The following is a 26,440-nucleotide window of genomic DNA, read 5'->3' as shown; positions in this document are numbered from 1 at the left end:
TTTTTTCCATTCTAAACTTGACAACTACCTGAAGCAAAAGGACTTCTCTTTTTTAGTTTTATCTTGTGTACATCATTTTATTTGTATTAAATCATCATTTACTACAGTAATTTCCCTCTTTCCATTTGTTCAAATAGAGGTGTTGTCCCACATACAAACCTTTTATGTATTTAGGTAAAAGTTTTTGAACTCTATTTCAGACTTTTTGGTTGTTCTTTATGCTATTTATTGACATGTTATACACTTTTTAAAGTAATATTTTCATTATTTTAAAGTATGTTCCCATTGTAAAGAAATTTTGGCAAATACAGTAAAGCATAATGAATGAAATAAAAGCAAGACCTAACTCTACCATCAACAGATAACTACTGTTAACATTTCTGTTTTCCTCCAGTTTCTCTAATGCTTTTCATTTTTAAACAGTTTTCACACTGAATTTTTAAGTCTGTAAAGTACATTTCCACTATCATATATAAACATCACGTGTTTGTCCTTGTCAAATATTGCAAAGATATCATTAGAAACTGTAAGGCATGTTTGGATATAAGGGCAAAGTTCATTCTGAACACACACACACACACACACACACACACACAAATGCAGAGTTAGTATCGGAAAATGTCATATTTTGTTCAGATACATAACCACCGGGTGTGTATCACACTGGAGGTCACATTTTACAGTCATTCAATAATCCTCATTCAATAATCTTGTCTCTTTGGCCTTTGACAAATATTTGGGCATTGGATGGAATTCTTGGGGGTCTGGCCTAGCGACTGAAGGTGCATGACTAATGGGGCATGATCCCAGGCAAGGGAGAAATCAATTGAGTTTGAGGACCTGCAAGGGGAAAAAAAGGGCTGAGCTCAGATAGGTCTGAAACCTGAGCAAGTGGCAACCTCATTGTTTATTTATATTTTCCTTATTTTAGTTCTGGATAATTTCCCCCATTTGGGAGAACAATTTCAATCACCAACTCCTAATACAAGTTCCCAAGCAGCAACGGGCAAGGATAAAGGGCTGGTGGGCGTGTTCCCCGCCCAAGGCCTTTGTTGGACCGCGCAGAGGCTGGGGAAACCCACACCCGGAGCAACGGGTATAAAGAACCCAGAACCCGGCCACGGCTCCAGGCTTCGCAGGGGGGAGCGCTCTGTCGTCTCGTCCGTTCTCATCCGTGTTAGGTGCAGTCTGGGACACCAGGAAGATGGCACCAGCTGGGAGCAAAAATGCCAAGAAGGTGAGTGTGCGGGGGACCCAAGGGTGCTCTGGGTTTAGATTGGCCAGCCCCACACCCCAGCCCAGAGAGAGCAGAGGGCCCCCGAACTGCTGCTTGGGAACACCAAGGTGCCTCTGAGCCCCGACCCTGTCCCCTGACCACAGCGCCCTCTAGAGCTATGTGACCCCCCAACTCCAGGGCACCCCTAAAACTCTTGAGTCCCGCACCCCAAGACCAGAGCACTCCCCCAAGATGCGGCTCCTAGACCCACAGGTGCGACTTCTCTCCCCTCCGGCTGTGGGACTTGGGGTCGCCTGCTGCGCGCCCTGGGTTCCTCTGGGTCTGCGCACACCCCTCGGCGCCCCTAGCGAGAGAAGGCGCGAGCCTAGGCTGCGACGTTTCGTCTTGGGGACCCCACCCCGCAAGGTTCTCACCAGTCCTAAGGCTCTGGCATTGGTTGGATGATGGTAAGTTTTCACGGGCAGTTTGGATTTAGAAATCACAGAACAGTGTACCGTGCAGGCCTCGAAAAGACTGTTTAAGAAAGATTAAGCACAATGGCCCTAAGATATTGAGAAATGACTGCTGAGTTTTTAAAATAAAAACTCAGTAAGATGCCCACCTTTCCCTTGGGACCACTGTTTCTTTCCGTCCAGACTGTGGGCCTTCGGGGAGTGGGGGAGGGAAGGGGTGGATGGATGGGAGGATGGACTGATAATAAGGTTACAGTTGGAAGCGGGTTGAGGACGGAAGGAGGAGGGAGTATCCTTGCCCCCCTGGGTGTCAGAGCACCCGGCCCCATGCCTGGCAGAAGCCAGGGAATGGCAGGGAAGGAGACAGGGCCGGCCAACTATACCCCTGAGGACAAATTCATTGCCAGCCATCCCTCTAGAAATGGGTTGTACCTAGTTTCTAAAGGGATGACCCTACCTCAAGAACACTTCCACATAAGGAAAAACAAAAATTAATTCAATTAAAAATTTTAAATGGCAAGAAGTCCAAGGATTTAAGATGTTGAGATGGCAATTGCTTCTAGACTGTCACCTGTTCAATTAGGGGGAGAATTTTTGCCAATCCCTACATCTACTAAAATACTGTATGTCTGGAAAGGATGATTCCCATAGAGATTTTTAAAATATTTTTGCTTTGGCCCCATTTGCATTGCCATAAATTCTAATCCACTCCCCAAACTCAAACTCACAAAATGAAATGTTTTAAAGGATTACTTTAGCAAGATGGATATAAAAGGAGAAGAAAAAATTTCTTTGGTAACCTGGTTTCCATGCCTATGCCTAGTGTTAAAATATGGACAATACGATGTCTACACTTCTGATTAAAATTAAAATATGTTACAAAGCTACCACTTGTTCATTGTAAACAACTATGAACACTAACAGCAGTGTCTGCTACATTTTGATGTATATTCTGCTAGTTTATTGTCTAAACAAATATGTACTTTTTAAACAAAAACAGTCTGATATTAAACACATTGCTTTGCAACACCTCTTCACAAAAAATGTCTTGAGCAATTTCTCATAGCACATTCCATTTTAAAACAAAAAAAGGAACAGAAAAGTCTGAATGAAGTTCAAGTTATTTAAGAATGCAGTAGACAAGTCCATTCTATACACGTGCATCTCCATTCCTGCCCTGCAGATGGGCTCATCAGCACCATTTTTCTAGATTCCATATATATGTATTAATAAACAGTGCTTGTTTTTTCTTTCCAACTCACTTCACTCTGTATACCAGGCTCTGTGCTTCACACGAGCTTGGTCACTCAGCCGAGTCTGACTCTTTGTGAACCCCGTGGATGTAGCCCACCAGGCTCCTCTGTCCATGGGATTCTCCAGGCAAGAATACTGGAGTGGGTAGCCATTCCCTTCTCCAGGGGATCTTCCCAACCCAGGGATGGAACATGGGTCTCCTGCATTGCAGGGAGATTCTTTACCATCTGAGCCACCAGGAAAGCATAACAGGCTCTGGGTTCATCCAAACCCCCACAACACTGTAATTATCCTCCAATTAAAAATAAATAAATAAAATTTTAAAATTAAAATGCAGTAGAATCAAAGTGTTTTTCCTGGTGAAATTGTTCAATAAATTAATGTACAGCATGGTAATTGAATCACCACTATCCACTTTCCCACCAAATATCAAATTGTTAGTTATGCTATACATCAAGATATTGTGGCACTAAAGTCTGAAAACACACACAAGAGTTCAGTGAGTTTCTAGGTGACTGAACAAAATATGAATTATTTCACCCAAATGAAAATTAGTAGCTAGTCATATCTCATGTATTTTGACTGTTGTTCATATTTTTATACAACTGTACTAATTAGCAAGATGAGAGTGAAAAAGTTGGCTTAAAGCTCAACATTCAGAAAACGAAGATCATAGCATCTGGTTCCGTCACTTCATGGGAAATAGGTGGGGAAACAGTAGAAAGTGTGTCAGACTTTATTTTTTCGGGCTCCAAAATCACTGCAGATGGTGACTGCAGCCATGAAATTAAAAGACGCTTACTCCTTGGAAGAAAAGTTATGACCAACCTAGATAGTATATTCAAAAGCAGAGACATTACTTTGCCGACTAAGGTCCATCTAGTCAAGCCTATGGTTTTTCCAGTGGTCATGTATGGATGTGAGAGTTGGACCGTGAAGAAGGCTGAGCGCCGAGGAATTGATGCTTTTGAACTGTGGTGTTGGAGAAGACTCTTGAGAGTCCCTTGGACTGCAAGGAGATCCAACCAGTCCATTCTGAAGGAGATCAACCCTGGGATTTCTTTGGAGGGAATGATGCTAAAACTGAAGCTCCAGTACTTTGGCCACCTCATGCGAAGAGTTGATTCATTGGAAAAGACTCTGATGCTGGGGAGGATTGGGGGCAGGAGGAGAAGGGGACAACCAAGGATGAGATGGCTGGATGGCATCACGGACTTGATGGACGTGAGTCTGAGTGAACTCCGGGAGTCGGTGATGGACAGGGAGGCCTGGCGTGCTGCGATTCATGGGGTCGCAAAGAGTCAGACATGACTGAGCGACTGAACGGAACTGTACTAATTAGCAATATATCCATTTTTCTTATTAATTGGGTCATAATGATCAAAGTTATAGTTCTAAGATGTGACTTTTAGACACACTGTAATCATGACAGGTATTTGGATTTCAAAATTGCATGTGATGAATTCTATGCTTTGTGGTTGTTATCTCATAGACTTAACACTTGAATTTTTTCTATCTGGAAAAGAAGAATAGAAAACACATATATGTGGAATCCAGGAAAATGGTACAGGTAAACATGTTGGCAAAGCAGAAATGGAGTCACAGATGTAGAGAACAAACTCATGGTTACCAAGGAGGGAGATGTGGGGTGGGATGAACTGGAAGACTGGGACTGGCATATGTACACTACTGTGCATAGAAGAGATAATTAATGAGAACCTCCTGTTTAGCACAGGACACTCTACCCAACCATCTGTGGTGACCTAAATGGGAAAGAAATCTAAAAGAGCAGACGTATGTATACATAGAACTGATTCACTTTGCTGTGCAGCAGAAACTAACAGAACATCGTGAAGCAACTGTAAAATCACTTCACAATTAAAAAAAAAGAGGAAGAATAGATAGCACAATCCTCCTGTTTTACTGCTTTAAAGTAAAAATGTCAGATGTTTCTTTTCTCTGAGCATCAGCTGTTGAGTTCACATGGCGAGGGGCAGAAGGTGATAAGGACTCAAGATGCCATTCAAATTCTTACGAATGCCTCTCACAGATTTTGTAACCTTGTTATATCAGCATTTATTAACCATTAATGGCAATAAATGGAACACAGTAGCTATGTACATTCCAGGTTATTACTTTACATTATCTTTTCAGGGTTGTCCCACTCTCCTCTCTCCCATTTAAAATCAAATCTAGATACTATTTGAGGGTAAAAGAATCAGTGAGCCCTCTAGGGGTTGACCTGGGAGACTGTGTAAATTACTCCGAAACTCTGGACTTGAATTCGTCGTTTGTAAAATCAGAGAGAGGTTTCCCTGGTGGCTCAGTTGTTAAAGAATCCGCCTGCAACGCAGGAGTTGCAGGAGACACAGGTTCTATCCCTGGTCGGGAAGATGCCCTGGAGGAGGGCATGGCAACCCACTCCAGTATTCTTGCCTAGAGAATCCCATGGGCAGAAGGGCCTGGCAGGTTACAGTCCATAGGATCACAAAGAGTCAGACACGACTAAAACGACTTAGCATACACACACACACAAAATCAGAGTAACCTTTTATTTTTAAATGTATGATATTTTGAAATTAAAAAAAAATGATTCTACAAGGATATTACTAATTCACAAATCGCTTTAAAAATATTAAGTTCAAAGTTGCTGTTCTAACACCAGGGTAATGATTGCATGTACAGTAAATGGAATAGGTATGCAAGTTGGACTGGAAATCAGTTTACAAATATTTTATTTACTGGTATCTTCCCAGTTCTGACTCGCAGAGAGCAGGCTGTGCATACTTACAACTTTCTGGACAGCATAATCCAGCTGCTGTTATGGAAACTGAATTTTAGCCCCAGAGACATTCGTCTTTAATTGATTTGGCCATCTTTGTGGTGGTATCTTCTGCCTTCTGTTCTCACCAAATATATTTTGACTTTTCAGTCTCAAAACGCATTCATAGTGTCATATGCCACTTAAACTTCTTTATAAAATATAATCCTCTCTTTTGTTTATTGATAGAAAAAGGAGAAAGACTAACAGTCACCATTTTAAGAATGTGCGCTTAAGTATTCATTTGAGGCTTTACAACAAAACCTTTTCATTTAATCTTTCTGAAGATATTTATTCAAACATAACATCCTCCCACAATATCCTTCAAATACTATTTAGTGTGTTCTGAAAAACCCCCATCCCTGGCACATACACATGGAAACACAAGCTTTCATTATATGAGCATTCTGATGGTTTGCCTTATAGTCACAAATTTCTGAATAAAATACATATGTATTTTCTGAGAATTTTAAAGAAATCATACTTCTGAACAATATTTTCTGAGAATTTTAAAGAAATCATACTTCTGAACAATATGAAAGCAAAAGTTCTATTGTAGAAATGAGTAGAAAATTGTATTTAAAATTCAAATAATTCATTTATCCATTTTCTCCCTCCCCCCACCCCACCATAACTTTAGGGCATCCTAGAACGGCTAAACTCTGGAGAGGTCATCATTGGAGACGGAGGGTTTGTCTTTGCACTGGAGAAGAGGGGCTACGTGAAGGCAGGGCCCTGGACCCCAGAAGCTGCTGTGGAACACCCAGAAGCAGGTTGGTGCACAGCTCTATTTTAAGCTCTCATAAAAGACCACTGTGTTGACCCACGTCTAGGAACATGCCATCAAGCAGATGCCTCCATGCTATGGTTTCCAAGTATTTATAATTGCCTGCCGGGCACTGTGCCAGTGTGTAAATATAGATTCACCTGTTGGGTAAATACCAATGGCCCCTCCTTGTTTCTGTCACCTGTGTCTACCTCTTGCTCCCTGCTCCTTGCTCTAGATGAGTCTAGAACCTGGCTCTCTTCCTTCTCCTCTGCCTCTCCCTACCTCCTCCAACACTCTAGATGACTCCAACATCCATACATGTGATTCATCCAGCACTCTTCCTGTTAGTACCCTGACTTCCTCTCCACCAAAACTTTCTTCCTTCCTCACTTCAGCAAACCACTCCTAGGCCTTGCCATCATCAATAGCTGTCCACCTCTGAAATCTCAAGGACAAGTACTACATTCCTTACCATGCCCCCTCCCATCTTTTCTGCTCATTCTTTCTAGCACTCCTATTCTTCAGTCTCATCACAGCTCTGTCCTTCATCTCTGTTTTAGTGAGTGTTAGCCATTCTTCCCCATAAGTCCGCCTTCCCTCCTTAACCCACTTTAAGTTCCATGACACAGCATCAGTCACCGTCTTTCAGATAAGCCCTCTTCCATTATATATTTGCCAACTAGTTAAATTAATTGTATTCTAGCTCCACCCTATTTAAATTCAACCATCTATCTATGCCGCATCTGTATCCACAAACCTTATTCTCACTTTATCTTCTTGATTACAAATCTTTTTGGCTAGGAAGGGAGGTAGGATTCAGCCTGAAAGGAATAAATGTTGTCTTCAGGGCCTCTGTATCATCCTTAAGCAACAGAGAAGGATTAATCTTTAAAAGGGGAGGAAATGGGCCACTTCTACAGGCCCAGAGAGTTCAGGGGGATGTGGGGCTTTCAAGGTTGATGGGTTAATCCAACTATGTCTTTATTCCAGGTCTCAAGTCCCATTTCTTCCTAATCAGATCTTAACTTTTGGCAATAAAATACTTTTCTGGTTGAAAACTCTAAATGGGTGGGTGTTTCAGCTGGCCAGAAAGGGATCTGACTCCAGAACAATGTTTGAAGAGTAATTTCCTGTGGCTGGTTGTGGCTTCCGCTCTTGCAGGTCAGACCAGTCAGGAAACACATTATGAAGCAGAGATTTGTGCTCAAGAGTTCTACTAGGAAGTATTTTCAAGAAACAGTACCTCTAAGGGAGCAAGGGAAGCAGGATTGAGCAGCAGAAAGAGCTCAACTGTGATGAGTTGCGACAGAGGTCCCAGCCAACCCCTCAGAGTTGGACAGGCCCCTCAGAGTTGCCCCAGATGGAGGCAAGGGGGCTGGTTTGTGCTCTCCCCCTGTGAATAGACCAAGCCCTACATACAAGCTTGATCTCCCCTCCCGCTTTGGGCTAAGGCACATCCTAAGGAGGGTCTCAGTTGTAAGTCATCAGCAATCAACACTTGGAAAGAATCTGAATCTTTCAGAGGAAGCCAGAGTTCTTGTGAATATTGTATAAGATAATAAACAGTTGGTTTTTTATGGTAAAGGAGAGCATGTTTCCGTGAATTCAGAAATGAAGGATGGAAACCAATGAAGAACATAATTGGAGACAGTACAGCTTTCAGATCCAGTACAGACTCTAGACCCACACTAACTGGATCAAATCCTGACACAGGCACTGGGTTGTATGGCCTCGGGGAAATTACATAGCTTCCTTGTGTATAAACTGAGATAATACTGACATCTACCTCATGAATTTGTTATGAGGATTAAACAAATTATATGTGCAGTATTTAAACTAGTGTCTGTGCATGTTATACACGACAAGTATTAACTATTGCTATTATTCACTTGACAGAGTTGTTTCTTATCTTGTTAATATTTTTGGCTGTATTAATGTATTTCTTGGAGATGGTTGGGTGGTATCACTGACTCAATGGACATGAGTTTGAGCAAACTCTGGAAGAGTGTGAAGGACAGGCTTGCTGCAGTCTGTGGGGTCATAAAGAGTCAGACACGACTTAGCAATTGAACAGTCTGTTTCTTGGTTGTATTCATCTATTTCTGCTAGAGAAGTACAGAAATGTGTTCAGTTCACACAGTCCCTAAAAAGTATCAAAAATAAAAGAGCTATAGTCACACTATGAAACCTAGAAAATGTACACAACTTTTATATGTCCAAATAAAAGTAGAAATAATACTGTGTGCTCTACCATTTAAAAAAAAAAAAAAGAAATGAGGAGGCTTGGGAAGCTAAACCAGTAGTAGATCTCAAATTTTAGATTTACCAGTGGAGTTTGTTAAAAAATTATAGATTTCTAGCCCCTATTTATAGAAATTTGGTTTCATCAGGTTTTGAGGGGGTCCAGGAACCTGCATATTTATAATACCTGACCCCAAATCCAACCAGTCCATTCTGAAGGAGATCAGCCCTGGGATTTCTTTGGAGGGAATGATGCTGAGGCTGAAACCCCAGTACTTTGGCCACCTCATGCGAAGAGTTGACTCATTGGAAAAGACTCTGATGCTGGGAGGGATTTGGGGCAGGAGGAGAAGGGGACGACAGAGGATGAGATGGCTGGATGGCATCACTGACTCAATGGACGCGAGTCTGAGTGAACTCCAGGAGTTGGTGATGGACAGGGAGGCCTGGCGTGCTGCGATTCATGAGGTTGCAAAGAATCGGACACAACTGAGCAACTGAACTGACTGACTGACCCCAAATAATGGCAAGGTGAACCCCACTTTCAGAAGCACTGAATTAAAGGGATGTAAGAAAGTGATGAAAGTGATGAAAGAAATTACAGTGGAGTAATTAAGACCTCAGATGGAGGATTTCTAATATATCCATGTTTTGTTTCTTAAGGTTTGAGTGCTAGGGTAAACTCAGAATGAAATATTTCTTGGGCCAAACTGACATTAACAATAAACTACCTTTGCCCAAACTCTGCCTTGAAAACAGAATAAGACTCTTGTTTAAACTGCAAGTTTCAATTTTGTGAGTCACATGTTCTTTTTTAAAGTTGCACATTAGAGGAGCTCAAGAGAAATTGCTCTGATTTCCTTTGATTTTATTAATGCAGAAACAGCACGTTTGATCTCTTGGCCATTTGTGTCTTGAATATTTTAAGCTTATTTAAATGTATTGAGCGTTTGCTCTACTTTTTCTTCTGGGAGCTGCCTGCTTTTCCAAGAATTAATGAAAACTCCATAGTTCTGAGTTATTAGATTTAATCCTTTCTGCTACAGAATGACATCCCATATATTCAAGTCTGCCAGTGCTAGTTCAAACTCTTTCAACCCCAGTGCAACTCCAGGATGCATCAGAAAAAAACAAATCTCCTGTTTGTAATGCATCCTCATAGAAACATTTCACAGGACCTCAGATTGGGGTGGCACAGAGTCGGACATGACTGAAGCGACTTAGCAGCAGCAGCAGATGTATTTAATGTGTTGAAGGAGGGGAGGGGTGAAAGGTGTTTAAAACCAGGTGGTGCTAGTGGTAAAAAACCCACCTGCCAATGCAGAAGACACAAGAGACATGGGTTTGATCCCTGGGTTGGGAAGATCCCCTGGAGGAGGGCATGGCAACCCACTCCAGTATTCTTGCCTGGGGAAGCCCACAGGACAGAGGTGCCTGGCGGGCTACAGTCCATGGGGTTGCAAAGAATCAGACACAACTGAGGTGACTTAGCATGCACGCACACTCATGCTCTAAATGAGAGAATGCTCTGTGTCATGCTGTTTTATGCAAACGAGTCTGTTTTCTGCAGGTGCTTTTCTAATTTTGACTGGGTGATAGCTGGAATTCATACAGATTCTGATACGTTTCCCTGCAAACTGAACAACACCCGAAACATTTTTGAAGGATTGGTGCCTGGGCTTGACTTTTGGTGGCTGTAAGCAGTGAGGAAAGGAAAGTTACGCTACAGATCTACCATCTCTTATCCAAGCCCTTGTGGGGCCAAATGCCAGAATTTGAGGGGATTTTAGACTGTTGATACATTACATATGCTATATATTGTGTAACACTCTCTTTAGGGTCTAAAGTGCTCCCCCAACCCACATCAAACACATTAATACTCTTTTTGCATCAATATATATGACTACTCACTCTAAATGGGATACAATTATAAATATCCTCACATTAGTTCAAGTCACTTTGCTCCCAAGTGATTTTGCTACAAATTTATTACCCCAATGAAAAAATATTGCAAAAATTTTTTTGACTTTTTAGAGTTAGCTGTGGAATTCCAAAGAATCACCTTTCTCAAGAAAATTTACTAGGTAAAAGAAATGTTCTATACATATATATCTGGATCATGTACATATATGATCATATATATATATGCATATACATGTATACACATATATATACTTATAAACTATCGTATATTACATTGTATGTCAAGTATAATACATACTTTGTAATATTTGGGCTTCCCTTGTGGTTCAGATGGTAAAGAATCTGCCTGCAATGTCAGAGACCTGGGTTCGATCCCTGGGTTGGGAAGATCCCCTGGAGAAGGGAAAGGCTACCCACTCCAGTATTCTGGCCTGAAGAAATCCATGGACTATCTAGTCCATGGGGTCACAAAGAGTTGGACAGGACTGAGTGACTCTCACTTATGATGCTAAAATGAGACTAGTATAATGGAGAGTTTAAAGCTATAAAATGAATATAATTAGTATAGGTTGTATCATTGTTGTAGGAACCAGTCACATCCTATATTACTGGTTACAGGATAAAGACTCAAGAGTTTTATGATGAGAGGAAACAGAAAATAGATATTGAATGGATATCCAGAAATCACCAGACTAATTCTCCTACTTAAGTTCATGCCAAAAGTTGTGGTTCTTGCACTCAGTGGAATTAGCATTGTATTTGGAAATGAATTTGGGTCTGGAAGGGTTTGAAGAATCTGAATATTTAATTGTTCCCAGGTGAACCTAGTAAGGTCACACTTGGAGAAGCTCTCCTTTTTTAAGAAGCATGAAGGAATAATCAAATCAATTAAAAGTGAAAGTTGTCTTCGCCTTTCTGAATCACTGTCCTCTGGAAAAATCTGATAAAACTTACAGACCCTCTGAGAATCATAAAATGTCTGTACACGCAAACAATTTGCACACTACTCCAGGGTTTTCGTTTTGTGTTGTACAGTCTCTGGAAATCCATCAAAGGACCACCTGGGTGGACTTGTTATTCATAAGCCATTCTGTCACGGAGAACAGGAACCAAGTCTGTAGTCCCTTCTCCCCTACTCCAGTCACACCACTGTGTTTTTCCGATTACTCTATGCAAGGGTTTTAAGTTGGTTCTGTTGCGAATTAAAATAACTTTGAAACTCCCTAATTTATGAATGTTTTCAAGTTCCCACTGAGAACTAAAGTTTCCATGATTTTAAAAGCAAAGATTTGGCTTCAAACTTAGGAATCCATTTTCTGAAATACACTACAGGTGGTTGTGTTTTTTTTTTTTTGCCTCACCTTTAAGTCCATTTATAAACAAACACAAACAAAAATGTTTCCTATGTTCTTGGCACTCTACTAGGCATCTAGGCTGCAAAGCCGCCAGACTAATCTCCAGTCTTAGCCCCTGAAGGACTAAGAACACCAGTGTCCTAGTAATTTTTTAGACGCTAATGTGGTTGCTCCCAAACCTGTGGATTTTATAGGCCTCTGAAATTTAGAAATAAATTTTAGTGTCCAAAATACAACTGCTGATTTCTTACTCTGCCCAGTCATTTCTCTTGACAAAAACAAAACACCAAGTCTCACTATTGTTTTATAAAAGGAACATTCTTCTGCTTTCTTGGAATGGTGATGCTCAACAAAACTGAAAGTAAGAATCAGTTGGGAAACCTTTCCAAAAAATTGCCTGTGCCCTACCCTGAACCAATTAAATTAGAATATACATGGATTTGACCCTAACACTCACAATTTTTTAAAAGTTGCAGGCCTATGTAATGGGCAGCCAGAGTTTAGGACCACTATTTTAGAGCAAAGGATAATGGATAACTCTTTAAATTGCATACATTTGATTAAATGGAAAACAAAAACATCCCACTATATTTCCTGCAGCTGTGAAAGCTTTGCCACATGGTATTCATCTGTGGACCTAGCTTGGTAACCTTGCTCCAACTCTGCTATCAGAATTATTTCTCAAAAACACTGAGCTAATCGTATTAATCAATTGCTTTGAAACGGTTGATATTTCCCCAATATCTGTGGTCTGGAGCCTAGACTCCCTGGGATGATGTGCAAGGCCATTTGCACTCTGTCTGGCAGCCCACCTCTCCAAGTCTGTCTCCCACCACTTCTCCAGCATACCCTCAGCCCCGGCCATTCAGGCTGCTTGTCATTCTCCCAAAGGCCAAGACTGTTCCTGCCTCCTTGTCTTTGCTTGGGCTGTTCCCTCTCTAGGGAATGCCCTTCCCCATGTTCTTTGCCTAGCACAATCACTGAGATGATTCCTCCTCTGTGGGACCTCCCTCTTCCCTTCACCCCACACTGCTGGCAGAGACAATCTCTTGCTCCTAGCAAGACTCTATATCCACCTCTCATTAGCCCCCAGGATGAGCAAATGCCAGGCAACCAGGAATTTAAGCACATATTTTCAATGTTCATCTAAGTGCCTTCTGAAAGCATCACAGGCTGATAAACTGATAGCAAAGAATGTCTTTCAATCTCCCAGTTCGCCAACTTCATCGAGAGTTCCTCAGAGCTGGCTCGAATGTCATGCAGACCTTCACCTTCTATGCCAGTGAAGACAAGCTGGAGAACAGGGGGAACTATGTTGCAGAGAAAATATCCGTGAGTAGCACCATACTGTGTCTCAGGCACGTGCGTCATCAACAAAGTTCCCATAGAAAAAAACGTTGAGTCTTGTTAGAGTTTCGTTTTGTTTTAAACAAAACAGAAATGAGGTATGCGTGAATAATATTCTTAGGTCTTAGCTAGAGTCCCCCAGATTAACAGAAAGGCATTTAATGAAGCAGATCAAAGAACTATTTAACTATTAATGATTTTCCAAGTCTTTTGACGAAGTTTTTGAGTGAGTGTCCTTACAGACTCTTAGTTCTTTACAGTTTTTTAATGTGACAGTATAGGAGAAAGGTCCTATAGGGCAGGAGTCGTTGAATCTAGAATATTCCTAGCTGAGCTACAATTAACTGTGTGATGTTGGGCAAACCATTTACCTATCCCATCAAATCAACAACTTCATCTCTAAAATGAAAAAGGAGTTCTAAAATCCATGCATCTGTGTGATTTTTTGAGGACAAGAGTCAGCTTTTAAGGTCTAAATACTTCATAAAGACCTTACTTGTGATACATTTATCTGTTAATTGAGAAAATATATAATGACAAAAAGTCATTAATTCTATAGTCATTTTGAGTTTATTCTTATTAATCAAAAGAGCAAATCATCACCACCACCACTATTTGCTAGGTATTGTTCTAACTGCAGTTTAAGCTTTGGAAGATATCAGATCCTTTTATTGATTTACTTATTTTGGACGCATGTTGCGGCATGTGGGATTTTAGTTCTTTGATCAGGGATTGAACTCAGGGCCCCTGCACTGGAAGTGCAGAGTCAACCACTAGACCACCAGAGAAGTCCCAGAAGATACCAGATCCTTTTACGGAAAGACTTTTACCCTCTCACGGATCTTTGGTATAATGTAATATCCCTAAATACCATCATAAGATTTATGTTTCTCATCACTGTTATTGGCAGTGTTGTTACTACAAATTGTTCAACTCCATAAAGCACTGAACTACTCCATCACTGTCATTTTCTGATACAAAATCACTGTTGTAACATACCACTGAGATGTAGACATTTGAATAACAATTTTGCTTCAATTTCACATGGAAATGTAACCATACTGTATATTCACCCTTTTCAGGGGCAGAAAGTCAATGAAGCCGCTTGTGACATTGCCCGGCAAGTGGCTGATGAAGGAGATGCTTTGGTAGCAGGAGGCGTGAGCCAGACACCTTCGTACCTTAGCTGCAAGAGTGAAACTGAAGTCAAAAAAGTCTTTCAGCAACAGCTGGAGGTCTTCATGAAGAAGAACGTGGACTTCTTGATCGCAGAGGTAAATAGATACTATCAAAGATGAGACGAGTGTACTTTGTACATTTCATCTGCCTTTACTCTCAGGAGGACCATTTGGGGTTAGGTACCAGTCATGACAAATACCAGTAATACTCATTTTCAAAAACTTCTTCCAATTTAGGGCTTCAACTAAATGTGATTCAGTTGATGTAATATAGCATTCTTCAGACCTTTGGACTGCAATTCACAGAAATCACCATTCTATTCTGTTTTTTAAATGCTAATGAATCACAACTCAGAGTTTAAGAAACACTCATCTGGGGATAATTAGGTTAATATGCAATAGGATAAGTTTTCAAATTATCTGGGGAGAAACAAAATTAAAAGTACTTTGACTTTAACTTATTTCAGTATTTTGAACATGTTGAAGAGGCTGTATGGGCAGTTGAAGCCTTGAAAGCATCAGGGAAACCAGTGGCGGCAACTATGTGCATTGGCCCAGAGGGAGACTTGCACAGCGTGACCCCTGGAGAGTGTGCGGTGCGCCTGGTTAAAGCAGGTGATGATAAATTTTGATTGGTTTGCAACTAGTGTGTCTTTTAAATGACATACAAACACAGGTCCATCTATGAATCACTATATACTATTTTTGTTACAGGAGAATCAGTCATTTACTTTCTTAAGAATGCTGATACATTATTGCATCTCAAAGAGAAAAAGTGTAAAAAAAACAAAAAAGGTACACCCATCAGCCTTTTGAAAGAGGAAACTAAACATACACTGAAAGTTTAATACCTAGAAATGAGAAGAATTTTGGTAAATCATAGAGAGTGTTAGGACAAATTATGTTTTATTTAAATTTTATCTCAAGTTGAGGTCTTTAGATATTAATATCTTTCAAGACTGTTGCCCTCTTTGCCAAAGTTTTTCCATTTTCCATAAATTACTGGTATGCTTAACTTTTTGTAATTGGTATCATAAAATTTAAAATCCTTTGATATGAAATATTGAGTATTCAATTTATCTTTTTATATAATTTCCATCCCTAATATTGGGTTTCATTTCAGTTAGGGAAAATTCACAGACTGTTTTCAAAGCTGACTTATTTTAAACCTGAGGAATAGCACAGTGTCTATGGGAGAGTCTGACTCACTCTGTGAAGTAGAGATTTTTATTGGCTAGTCTTATCTAGCCAATAAAAATTTAATTTAATTTCTAGTCTTTATCCAACTCATGTTATGTCATGAAAGTTACTTCATGTTTGTCACTAATAATTACAATTATTTAGTTTAGGATGACATTGTAGAATCCAAACTTCTGATTATAAATACAAAAAATGAGGAGAGCGCATGCCTGGTAGTCTGGTGGTTAAGAATCCATCTCGCAATGCAAGGGGCACCAGTTGGGTCCCTGTCCTGGGAAGATTCCCACATGCTGCAGAGTGGCTAAGCCCATGAGCCATAACTACAGAGCCTGCACTCTGGAGCTTGCAAGAGGCAGCAACTGAGCACACGTGCCGCAACTACTGAAGCCCGTGCACTTAGAACAAGCAGTGAGAAAAGCCTCAGCTGCTCAGTCATGTCCAACTCGATGAGACCCCATGGACTGCAGCCCTCCAGGCCCCTCTGTCCATGGGATTCTCCAGGCAAGAATACTAGAGTGGGTTCCATTCCATCTCCAGGGCACCTTTCCAACCCAGGGTTGGAACCTGCGTTGTAGGCAGATTCTTTACTGTCTGAGACACCCCTGAAATGAGAAGCTGGCAACAAAGAGTAGCCCTTCCTTGCCACAACTGGAGAAAACCAGCATGCAGCAGTGAAGACCCAGTACAGCCAAAAATTAAAGAATTTTTTTAAATGGGGGGAGAAACCAAGTTAACATGTTTCAAAAAGATCAGAGGAGGCCCTCATCCTCCCAGTTGTTAGCTGGCAGGGATTCTTGGCCTGTGTCTCATCCTTTCCTCACCCGACTATTCAGAGTAAGTGGCCACAGTGCTTGCTGTCACTGTACCCTGTTTATATCCTTTATAGAACTTACCCAGATATCTCATTTATGTCTTAAATGTCTGGGTCTCTCACTAGACTGTAAAATCCGAGAGGGCAGAGACTACGTCTGCTTGACTCAGCACTGAGTACTCCGTGCCCTGCATACCACCCAGCACATGCAGGCTCCTAGTATCCATCTCACAGTCAGGTCCCTCTTCCAGTGTTGTTAGTCCAACCTCGGTGTGTCCTTACACAGTCACTCCTACCCCAAGTGATCGCTTCCTCCTCTCAGCAGCTTTAACACTTTCTATTTATACCACACATTTGTAGTATCCTCAGATGACATTTTTTGTTTTAAATCTCAAAAATACATTTTCTAACCTGTGACAGTCTTAATAGGGTTCTGCAGTTACACAGAGGTAGAAAATTCAGTTTTAAACCAAGTGAAGCAGTCTCTTGACTGCAGAACTTCTCAGTCCTTTGACATGTTCATATATATTTGCAGTCTCCAAGAAGGGGCTACAGTAAAAAAAAAAAAAAAAAAAAAGACTACTCCTAATGTAATTGTTCATAGAACCTTATTTTCATCGAGCAAACCTTTGGAAACCCTGTGCTAAATTATAAAATCTTTTGTGTCCTATATTTCCCCATAACCCTTTACAGGGACCTTTGTGCCTAAATGACATCCAACAAATAGCTGACATATGATTAATTCATTAGTGTAACAAAGTCAAGAAAAGAAAGAGAAACTCTGACTGCAGAATATTCAAAAGAGAAAGTAGTCAAGATCCAAGTGGCCCTGTTCAGTAAGCTGTTGAATATACCAGCCTGGAATCCAATGGAAAGGTCAGGTTTAGAGAGAAAGAAGCTTGGGAGAGTTGTGTATGTAGTGTAGATGGTATTGAGAGCCTGGGGTAGAGAGGGAAGCGCAGACGCAGAAGAGAAGATGGTCCAGTGGAATCCTGTGACAATGCAGGATTGAAAGGTTCAGGCTTGAGGAGGGGTTAGCACATAGCGCTCTGAAAAAAAGCAGCCAGGGAGGTAGAAGCGATACTCGGAGAACAAGGGAAGTTCTCAGAAGCCAAGAAAAAGGAGTGTTGAAGGAGAGAGTGCCACGTGAAGGGGAGTGTTGAAGGAGTTGAAGGAGAGAGTGCCATGTGGATGAAAGTGGCTGAGACGCTGAATCAGATGAGGACAGCGAAGGGACTGCTGGATTTGGCGAGACTGAGGTCATCGATGCCCTTAACAAAAACTGATTCAGAGGAATGATGGGTCATGAGGCCTGACTGGAACAAGAATGAAGAGCAAACTGCAGGCCCAGGCCTGTGAGGACTACCAAGATGCCTGCGACTGAACACTGGAGATCGTAGCGTCAGCTCTGCTGCTCTGGGAATCTAGACGGCAGTGTCACTCTCATTATAGCCAGAAGGATTCTTTCCTTTCCCTGCTCTTGGTAACTCTGTATCCAAGATGCAAAATCCTAGGCTGTGAGTTCATTAAAAAAAAAAGTCCTTTTTGGATGTGGAAACAACCCAAGTGTCCAACTAATGAATGAATAAACAAAATGCAGTGTGTGTGTGCATATATATATATATATATGCAATGGAATATTACTTAGCCATAGAAATGAATGAAATTCTGACGCATGCATCAACAAGGATGAACCTTGGAAACACTGTATTAAGTGAAATAAGCCAGTTATAAAAGGACACATACTGCATGATTTCATTTACATGAAAGTTTCAGAAAAACCTTTTCCTAAATTAAATTCTGCTGTTATGCCCAAGAAACTCAATAATGCTTTAAATTGGCCTGGTGAAAGGGACCATTGATTTATTCCTCAGATGAGTGGTAGGTCACCACAGGTGCCACTGGGCAGCTCGGAGTAGTGAAAAATTATTGTGCTTTGCAATGTAATATCAAAGATTGAAAAACATGACTATTAAAATTTGATGGTATGGGGAAGGAGGTGGGAAGGTGGATCAGGATGGGGAACACGTGTACACTCGTGGCAGATTCATGTTGATCTATGGCAAAACAAATACAATATTGTAAAGTAATTAGCCTCCAATTAAAATAAATAAATTTATATTAAAAATAAATAAATAAATAAAAATGGTTAACATTAAAAAAAATCTAAAAAAAAAACCTTCTAATAATGTTTGTTTCTTTTCCAAAAAAGATGGACAGCCAAGTGTTCATAAATGACACTTCAATTGTATCAGACTCTTCAGAGCACTTTACAGAGAACGAACTTGCTGCCTGTTAGTCATTCTTGCCCAAGGGTAAGATAAGTTTGCAGGGACCAAATGCTATCCTTCTAATTCACCATTCCAAATTAAAGCTCCCTGACTCAGAGCTGGCCTCCTGGTATCTGGTGAATCTCTAAAGCTAAACTGTTCTTCTACTTGCAGGAGCTTCCATTGTGGGGGTGAACTGCCATTTTGACCCCACAATTAGCTTACAAACAGTGAAGCTCATGAAAGAAGGCTTGGAGGCTGCGGGACTGAAAGCCCACCTGATGAGTCAGCCCTTGGCCTACCACACTCCCGACTGCGGCAAGCAGGGATTTATCGACCTGCCAGAATTCCCCTTTGGTAAGAAAGCCATTTTACAAATCATCTCAGGGTCTTCATGTTAGACAAGTTCCAAATAAACCTCTGGCCATAGAGCTTTTTCATGGTAAAATGATGGCAGCATATCTCCTCATCTCTTGGCCCTGCTTCTCTCCCTGCAGCCCCAAACCTTTTAAATTAGACATTAGGAAACACAGGACCAGCAAGCAAAAGAGACCTCTGACTTAAAGGTAAAAGCAAAGGTGAGCCAATACCTAGGTAGACAACCAATTCATCACACGTGGAGTTTGGTAAGAAGAACGCCCTCCTGAGTGGGATCAGTGAAGACTCTGCTTCTGGTTCTAGCTCTGTTGCTTAGTGGCAGAACCTTAGCAAAGTTCCTTAGTTCATCCAGATCTGAATTTTCTCATCAGATAAATAAGGTTAGGCCAAGTTATCACCAATATGCTTTTCTCTTATTTTGAATGCTGCTTGAATACTCTAGCTGTATCTGAGTTGAGGGGGTGGGGGGCAGAGGGAAGGTGCCATCACTGGGCTACTGTGTAACAGATTTGAATGAACAGACCAAAGCAGATGATGTGGGGTGAACCCTTGCAGTCTGAGAAAGAGGGATAAAGCTTGTGTGGGAAGTGGGCGTGAGTCGACCTGGAGAATCAAGCCAGAGGTGAGCCTGGCCTGGCCAGCCTACTATTTCATTCTAGGGTCCTTATCTCATATTCTAGAGGGACTCTGTAAAATCATCAGTCTAGAAGAACCACCGAAGAAGAATGGCGAAGCATTTGTGGTTTTACTGGTGTGGAAGAAGTTATTGCAAAATTTAGTGGCTTTAAACAGCAAATCTTTTTTATATTTCATAGTAGCTGTGGGTCATGAATTTGGGAGCGCTTAACTCAGAGTCTCTTAATAGGCTGCACTCCAGACTCTTTCAAGGGTTATAGTCATCCGAAGGCCTGATGGGAGCTCTTTCAATCTGAAAGAGCTTTAACTACTTTCAAGCCCTCTTAGTCAGCTGTTGGGAGTTAGGGTCAGTTTTTTTGCTATCTGTTGACTGGAGCCCTCAGTTTCTTGGCTCATGGGCTTTTCCACTGTGATACTTGAGCATCTCACAGTGTGGCCGCTGGCTTCCCCTGGGATGAGTGATCCAGGAGAGAACAAGGCAGAAACCCTAATGTCTCTAATGATCTAGCTTCAGAAGTCACAAGCCATCCCTTCCACCATACTTTATTGGTCTCACAGACCAACCTGATATAATGCAGGAAGGGTCACACAAGCGTGAGGCCATCAGAGGGCAGAGATCATTGGGAACCATCTTGAAGTCCTGCTATCACAGCTGTTTAAACTGGGCATGTCAATGCAAGGTAGCTAATCATTTTTAGAAGTTAGGAACTGATTATTTCTTTTCAGAAATATCAGATCTTATCTAATTCATTTACTGAAAGTAACATTTATTATAGCTATTTTTTTGAATATTTGTACTGAAGCAGAGCATCATTTATTACAGGACTGGAACCCAGAGTTGCAACCAGATGGGATATTCAAAAGTACGCCAGAGAGGCCTACAACCTGGGGGTCAGGTACATAGGTGGGTGCTGTGGATTTGAGCCCTACCACATCAGAGCAATTGCAGAGGAGCTGGCTCCAGAGAGGGGATTTTTGCCACTGGCTTCAGAAAAACATGGCAGCTGGGGAAGTGGTTTGGATATGCACACCAAACCCTGGATTAGAGCCAGGTAAGAACCTTAAACTGTATTTGCCAAATCAAACTCACACAAACTATGAATACATCCAAGTGAGGTCATTACAAAAAGTACTGCCAATTTGCAGTGTAATGACAAAGAATCACTTAGCCTATTCAAATTCTCTCATAGAAATATTTATAGCCTTAGCTTTATGGAGTGATTTCTGGAGAAAGCTTTAAGAATATAGAATATAAATAATGTAAGTTGCAACAAAATGTGATTTCACACTCTTGGAAAGCACCATCTATGTGGTGGATGCTAACAGTGAATCAGTTGTTAAGATTCAAGTACAAATATTAATTGCTTATTCTGTGCCAAGCACGATCGTTGGAGCTGGGAAGACAGTGGTGAATGAGATTTAAAAAGGTCTTTGCTCTCAGAGCTTACATTCCATGGGGGATGAGGAACAATAAACAAATAGATTTTCACATCAGGCAATGTGCAGGGTACTAGGAATATAGAAATGAAAGGCTGCAGTCCCTGGCTTAGAGCCTCTCACCGTCTACTGGGGGGAAATGGAGAAGAAAGCTGATATATTATACTGTAGTTATCTACTTAAGTAGAGGCATGGATAAAAAAGTAACAATGAAGAGAAGAGAATAACTATCTCTACCTAATAGATGATGTAGAAGAAGGGATTCTGGGGCTAGATTTTAAAGAGCTAGGTAGATTTCCACAGAAGAAGGAAATGGGTAGAAACTGCCCCCAAGCAGAGGCAGCAGTTTCACTCTATTTGACCAATGTTAGTTCAACAAAACTGTGTCGGACACTGTTGTAGATGACGAAGGAACAAGCTGGACAAGGCACAGGCCTGTCTCCAAGGAAGGTAACAGTCTAGTAGGTAGAGAGATAAATAGCTAAGTTCAGCTGACATGGTAAGTTAAGGATGAAGATGTACACAGGTGCTGGGGGTCCGCAGTAACGGCCACCAGGGGAAAAAGCGGGAGGGCTGGTGAAGAATTTCCCATGGAGCTAGCATCTGAGCTGAGTTCTGAAGGACGAGTTACTTTGCCAGGTAGGAGAATAGCCTAGAGGGAAGCACTGGGTGGGAGTGCTGAGAGAATGCTATGCTGAGACGTTAGCAGTTTGAGAACCTCAGATTCAGAATTTGGTAGGAGACACACATCGGGACGGGAGGTGGCCTCTGTTCATGCTCACGAGGTCTGGATTACCTTATCCCAAGGCAGTGAGGAGTCTGAAGCGTCTGAGACCAAGTTCGATTTGCAAGTTTCAGTAGCCTGGAGACAGGGAAACCTATGAGGAAGTCTTTTCTGCAAGAGACCCGACCTGGCAAGGCCTGGAACTAGGAGCCGATGAAAGTAGAAAGGAGGCAGAGGCGGGATCTCCGGGTTGAGGGGTGCAGAAGCAGCACTGGCTTTGGGAAGAGCAGCAAATGTGGGCCTAGGTGGCTCAGGAGGTAGAGCCAGAAAGTGAGGACGGGGAGGCGAGGTAACTTAGCAAGTGTCCTTGTTCTAAATCCTTAGCTTTTGAACCTGCGTGTATATGCAAAGAAGGAATTCAAAGTAATTTTAGACCTACAGATTCTGGGGGAAAAGAAAAGATAAATGTGTTTCAGAAGACACACTCTCGAGAGTCCAAAGATGGCAGGGTTCTAGCTCACAGCCTAGAGACAGACCCTCACGGTTTCTGTGTGTTTTGTTCACCCAGGGCCAGGAAGGAATACTGGGAGAATCTTCAGATAGCCTCGGGCAGGCCGTACAACCCTTCCATGTCAAAGCCAGACGCCTGGGGAGTGACCAAAGGAACAGCCGAGCTTATGCAGCAGAAGGAGGCCACAACGGAGCAGCAGCTGAGAGAGCTCTTCAAAAAACAGGAGCTCAGGTCCGCACAGTAGCCTCGATGGAAGCCATTTTTAGTGACTTCCTCTAGGCTTGGGCCACAGTTCCAAAACTAAGGAAAAAATGGTTAAACGGCAATGCTTATACAAATGCCAGCTTACGCGTCAAGATTGACAGGAACTGAACAAAACAATTATAAATAACACTTGACCATTTTTTAAAAGTATGTATTTAGAACTTGGAAGCAAAATGAATAACAAGTAAATCTTAAACTGGGTTGCTAAGCACCCACCAGGTACACAGTATTAAGGAAATCACTGTGGCCAAGAAAAAATAATTTGGACAATAGTCCTACTTTAAAAACTTCACAGGCTGGTAAGGAGGATGAGATGTGAGCTGTCATAAACGGTGTAGCATGCAGACAAGTACAAAGTGCTATAGGAAAGTGACTTTCAAGCTTTTTGGAAATGGCCCTTAATAAGAAACACAATTTATATAATGACCCGGTAAGGCACATGTACAACCATTGAAATAAAATGTAATCCATTCTGGTATTTTTAAATTCCATTCCTTTCTGTCCTATTTCATTAATAAAATATGCTGGTTAAGGCCTTTTAAATTGATTTTATGACCATTAATTGAAAACCACATATTGAAAAAACACTGCTAAGGGACATTTCAGCTATAGGGACTTTGCTATTCCTTTACATTTCTCCTTAGAAAATCAGTCCCATGGGACCACATCAGTAAACATTCAAAGCTCAGAGTCCTGCTGTCAAGAGTTCCAGAGTTGTTCCCTCTTTTCTGACCCATTTCCACCACTAAGAAGCATTCAGACCAATGGGGAGGCCAAGAAGGGATTGGCACCAGGCTCTCTCCATTCTGCTCTAGGCTGCTGCTGCTGCTTCTGCTAAGTCGCTTCAGTCGTGTCCGACTCTGTGCGACCCCATAGATGGCAGCCCACCAGGCTCCCCCGTCCCTGCGATTCTCTAGGCAAGAACACTGGAGTGGGTTGCCATTTCCTTCTCCAATGCATGAAAGTGAAAAGGGAAAGTGAAGTCGCTCAGTTGTTTCCGACTCTTAGCGACCCCATGGACTACAGCCCACCAGGCTCCTCCGTCCGTGGGATTCTCCAGGCAAGAGTACTGGAGTGGGGTGCCATTGCCTTCTCCCCTGCTCTAAGCTGGATCCACCTAAAAGCGTCCAGTCAGTAAGGCTAGGGAGCAATGGTCTTGAAATGGCCACCCACTCCAGTATTCTTGCCTGGAAAATCCCATGGACAGAGAAGCCTGGCAGGCTACAGTTCATGGAGTCACAAAGAGTTGGACATGAGTAAGCGACTGAGCACAAAAAGATCTAATAAAGAAAAAGAGATTTTCCAAACTCTGTCAGGGTTTTGTAGATTGAGAACTATATTTTCTCCTGGTAATACCTACTCTGAAGACTCAAGCCTGAAGATGTAAGATCACTGGAATAAATGACTACTTGTTGTATTAGAAAAGAGTTCATGCTTCTTTCTAAACATTCTTGGATTGGTGTGGCTGCTTTGAAACCCTTAGTTTCTTCAGCTATTAATAAAAACCAATAAGACTGCCTTGGATGTATTTGATTCTGTTCTATAATTTGCTATATACAGTGGAACTGAGAAATAGATTTAAGGGACTAGATCTGATAGAGTGCCTGATGAACTATGGACGGAGGTTCATGACATTGTACAGGAGACAGGAATCAAGACCATCCCCATGGAAAAGAAATGCAAAAAAGCAAAACAGCTGTCTGAGGAGGCCTTACAAATAGCTGTGAAAAGAAGAGAAGCAAAAAGCAAAGGAGGAAAGGAAAGATATAAGCCTCTAAATGCAGAGTTCCAAAGAATAGCAAGGAGAGATAAGAAAGCCTTCCTCAGCAATCAATGCAAAGAAATAGAGGGAAACAACAGAACAGAAAAGACTAGAGATCTCTTCAAGAAAATTAGAGATACCAAGGGAATATTTCTTGCAAAGATGTGCTCAATAAAGGACAGAAGTGGTAGGGACCTAACAGAAGCAGAAGATATTAAGAAGAGGTGGCAAGAATACACAGAAGAACTGTACAAAAAAGAGCTTCACGACCCAGATAATCATGATGGTATAATCACTCACCTAGAGTCAGACATCCTGGAATGTGAAGTCAAGTGGGCCTTAGGAAGCATCACTATGAACAAAGCTAGTGGAGGTGATGGAATTCCAGTTGAGCTATTTCAAATCCTGAAAGATGATGCTGTGAAAGTGCTGCACTCAATATGCCAGCAAATTTGGAAAACTCAGCAGTGGTCACAGGACCGTAAAAGGTCAGTTTTCATTCCAGTCCCAAAGAAAGGCAATGCCAAAGAATGCTCAAACTACCGCACAATTGCACTCATCTCACACGCTAGTTAAGTAATGCTCAAAATTCTCCAAGCCAGGCTTCAGCAATACGTGAACCTTGAACTTCCAGATGTTCAAGCTGGTTTTAGAAAATGCAGAGGAACCAGAGATCAAATTGCCAACATCTGCTGGATCATCGAAAAAGCAAGAGAGTTCCAGAAAAATATCTATTTCTGCTTTATTGACTATGCCAAAGCCTTGATTGTGTGAATCACAATAAACTGTGGAAAATTCTTCAAGAGATGGGAATACCAGACCACCTGACCTGCCTCTTGAGCAATCTGTATGCAGGTCAGGAAGCACCAATTAGAACTGGACATGGAACAACAGACTGGTTCCACATAGGAAAAGGAGTGTGTCAAGGCTGTATATTGTCACCCTGCTTATTTAACTTCTATGCAGAGTACATCATGAGAAACACTGGGCTGAAGGAAGCACAAGCTGGAATCAAGATTGCCGGGAGAAATATAAATAACCTCAGATATGCAGATGACACCACCCTTATGGCGGAAAGTGAAGAACTAAAGGGCCTCTTGATGAAAGTGAAAGAGGAGAGTGAAAAAGTTGGCTTAAAGCTCAACATTCAGAAAACGAAGATCATGGCATCTGGTCCCATCACTTCATGGCAAATAGATGGGGAAACAGTGGAAACAGTGGCAGACTTTATTTTGGGGGGCTCCAAAATCACTGCAGATGGTGATTGCAGCCATGAAATTAAAAGACGCTTACTCCTTGGAAGGAAAGTTACGATCAACCTAGATAGCATATTCAAAAGCAGAGATATTACTTTGCCAACAAAGGTCCGTCTAGTCAAGGCTATGGTTTTTCCAATGGTCATGTATGGATGTGAGAGTTGGACTGTGAAGAAAGCTGAGCACCGAAGAATTGATGCTTTTGAACTGTGGTGTTGGAGAAGACTCTTGAGAGTCCCTTGGACTGCAACGAGGTCCAACAAGTCCATCCTAAAGCAGATCAGTCTTGGGTGTTCATTGGAAGGACTGATGCTGAGGCTGAAACTCCAGTACTTTGGCCACTTCATGTGAAGAGTTGACTCATTGGAAAAGTCTCTGATGCTAGGAGGGATCGGGGGCAGGAGGAGAAGGGGATGACAGAGGATGAGATGGCTGGATGGCATCACCGACCTGATGGACATGAGTTTGAGTAGACTCCGGGAGTTGGTGATGGACAGGGAGGTCTGGCATGCTGCAGTTCATGGGGTTGCAAAGAGTTGGACACGACTGAGTGACTGAACTGAACTGATAATTTGCTAAGTCTTATATGAAATTTCTATATCCCAGTTTCTATT

The 26,440-nt window shown here is 41.7% G+C and overlaps 1 protein-coding gene across 3 annotated transcripts; it reads left to right on the top strand.

Annotated features, from left to right (window-relative positions):
* The first annotated feature begins 849 nt into the window (after nucleotides 1–849).
* On the top strand, nucleotides 850–23,682 carry LOC138072793 (betaine--homocysteine S-methyltransferase 1). 3 transcript variants are annotated; one of them, XM_068963974.1, is made up of 8 exons: nucleotides 850–1,237; nucleotides 6,405–6,537; nucleotides 13,266–13,366; nucleotides 14,482–14,673; nucleotides 15,045–15,192; nucleotides 19,033–19,215; nucleotides 20,696–20,924; nucleotides 22,602–23,682. In XM_068963974.1, the coding sequence occupies exons 1-8, from the start codon at nucleotides 1,205–1,207 to the stop codon at nucleotides 22,786–22,788; spliced, it is 1,206 nt and encodes a 401-aa protein (XP_068820075.1). In that variant the 5' UTR covers nucleotides 850–1,204; the 3' UTR covers nucleotides 22,789–23,682. The 3 variants fall into 3 exon arrangements, with proteins under 3 accessions (XP_068820075.1, XP_068820077.1, XP_068820074.1); XM_068963973.1 differs by having other exon boundaries at nucleotides 854–1,237; nucleotides 13,266–13,384; nucleotides 22,602–23,680; XM_068963976.1 differs by lacking the exon at nucleotides 14,482–14,673 and having other exon boundaries at nucleotides 851–1,237.
* Nucleotides 23,683–26,440: the final 2,758 nt, after the last annotated feature.

Source organism: Capricornis sumatraensis, chromosome 2 (assembly GCF_032405125.1).
Source record: "Capricornis sumatraensis isolate serow.1 chromosome 2, serow.2, whole genome shotgun sequence".
Classification (NCBI taxonomy): Eukaryota; Metazoa; Chordata; class Mammalia; order Artiodactyla; family Bovidae; genus Capricornis; species Capricornis sumatraensis.
This window is presented reverse-complemented; position numbering and strand designations above follow the sequence as displayed.

Excerpts from the sequence above, each read along its gene's own strand:
- LOC138072793 (XM_068963973.1), top strand. The coding sequence starts at position 1,205 with ATGGCACCAGCTGGGAGCAAAAATGCCAAGAAG. Across the intron at positions 1,238-6,404 it reads GGAGCAAAAATGCCAAGAAG|GGCATCCTAGAACGGCTAAA; the intron begins GTGAGTGTGCGG and ends CCATAACTTTAG. Across the intron at positions 15,193-19,032 it reads GGTGCGCCTGGTTAAAGCAG|GAGCTTCCATTGTGGGGGTG; the intron begins GTGATGATAAAT and ends TTCTACTTGCAG.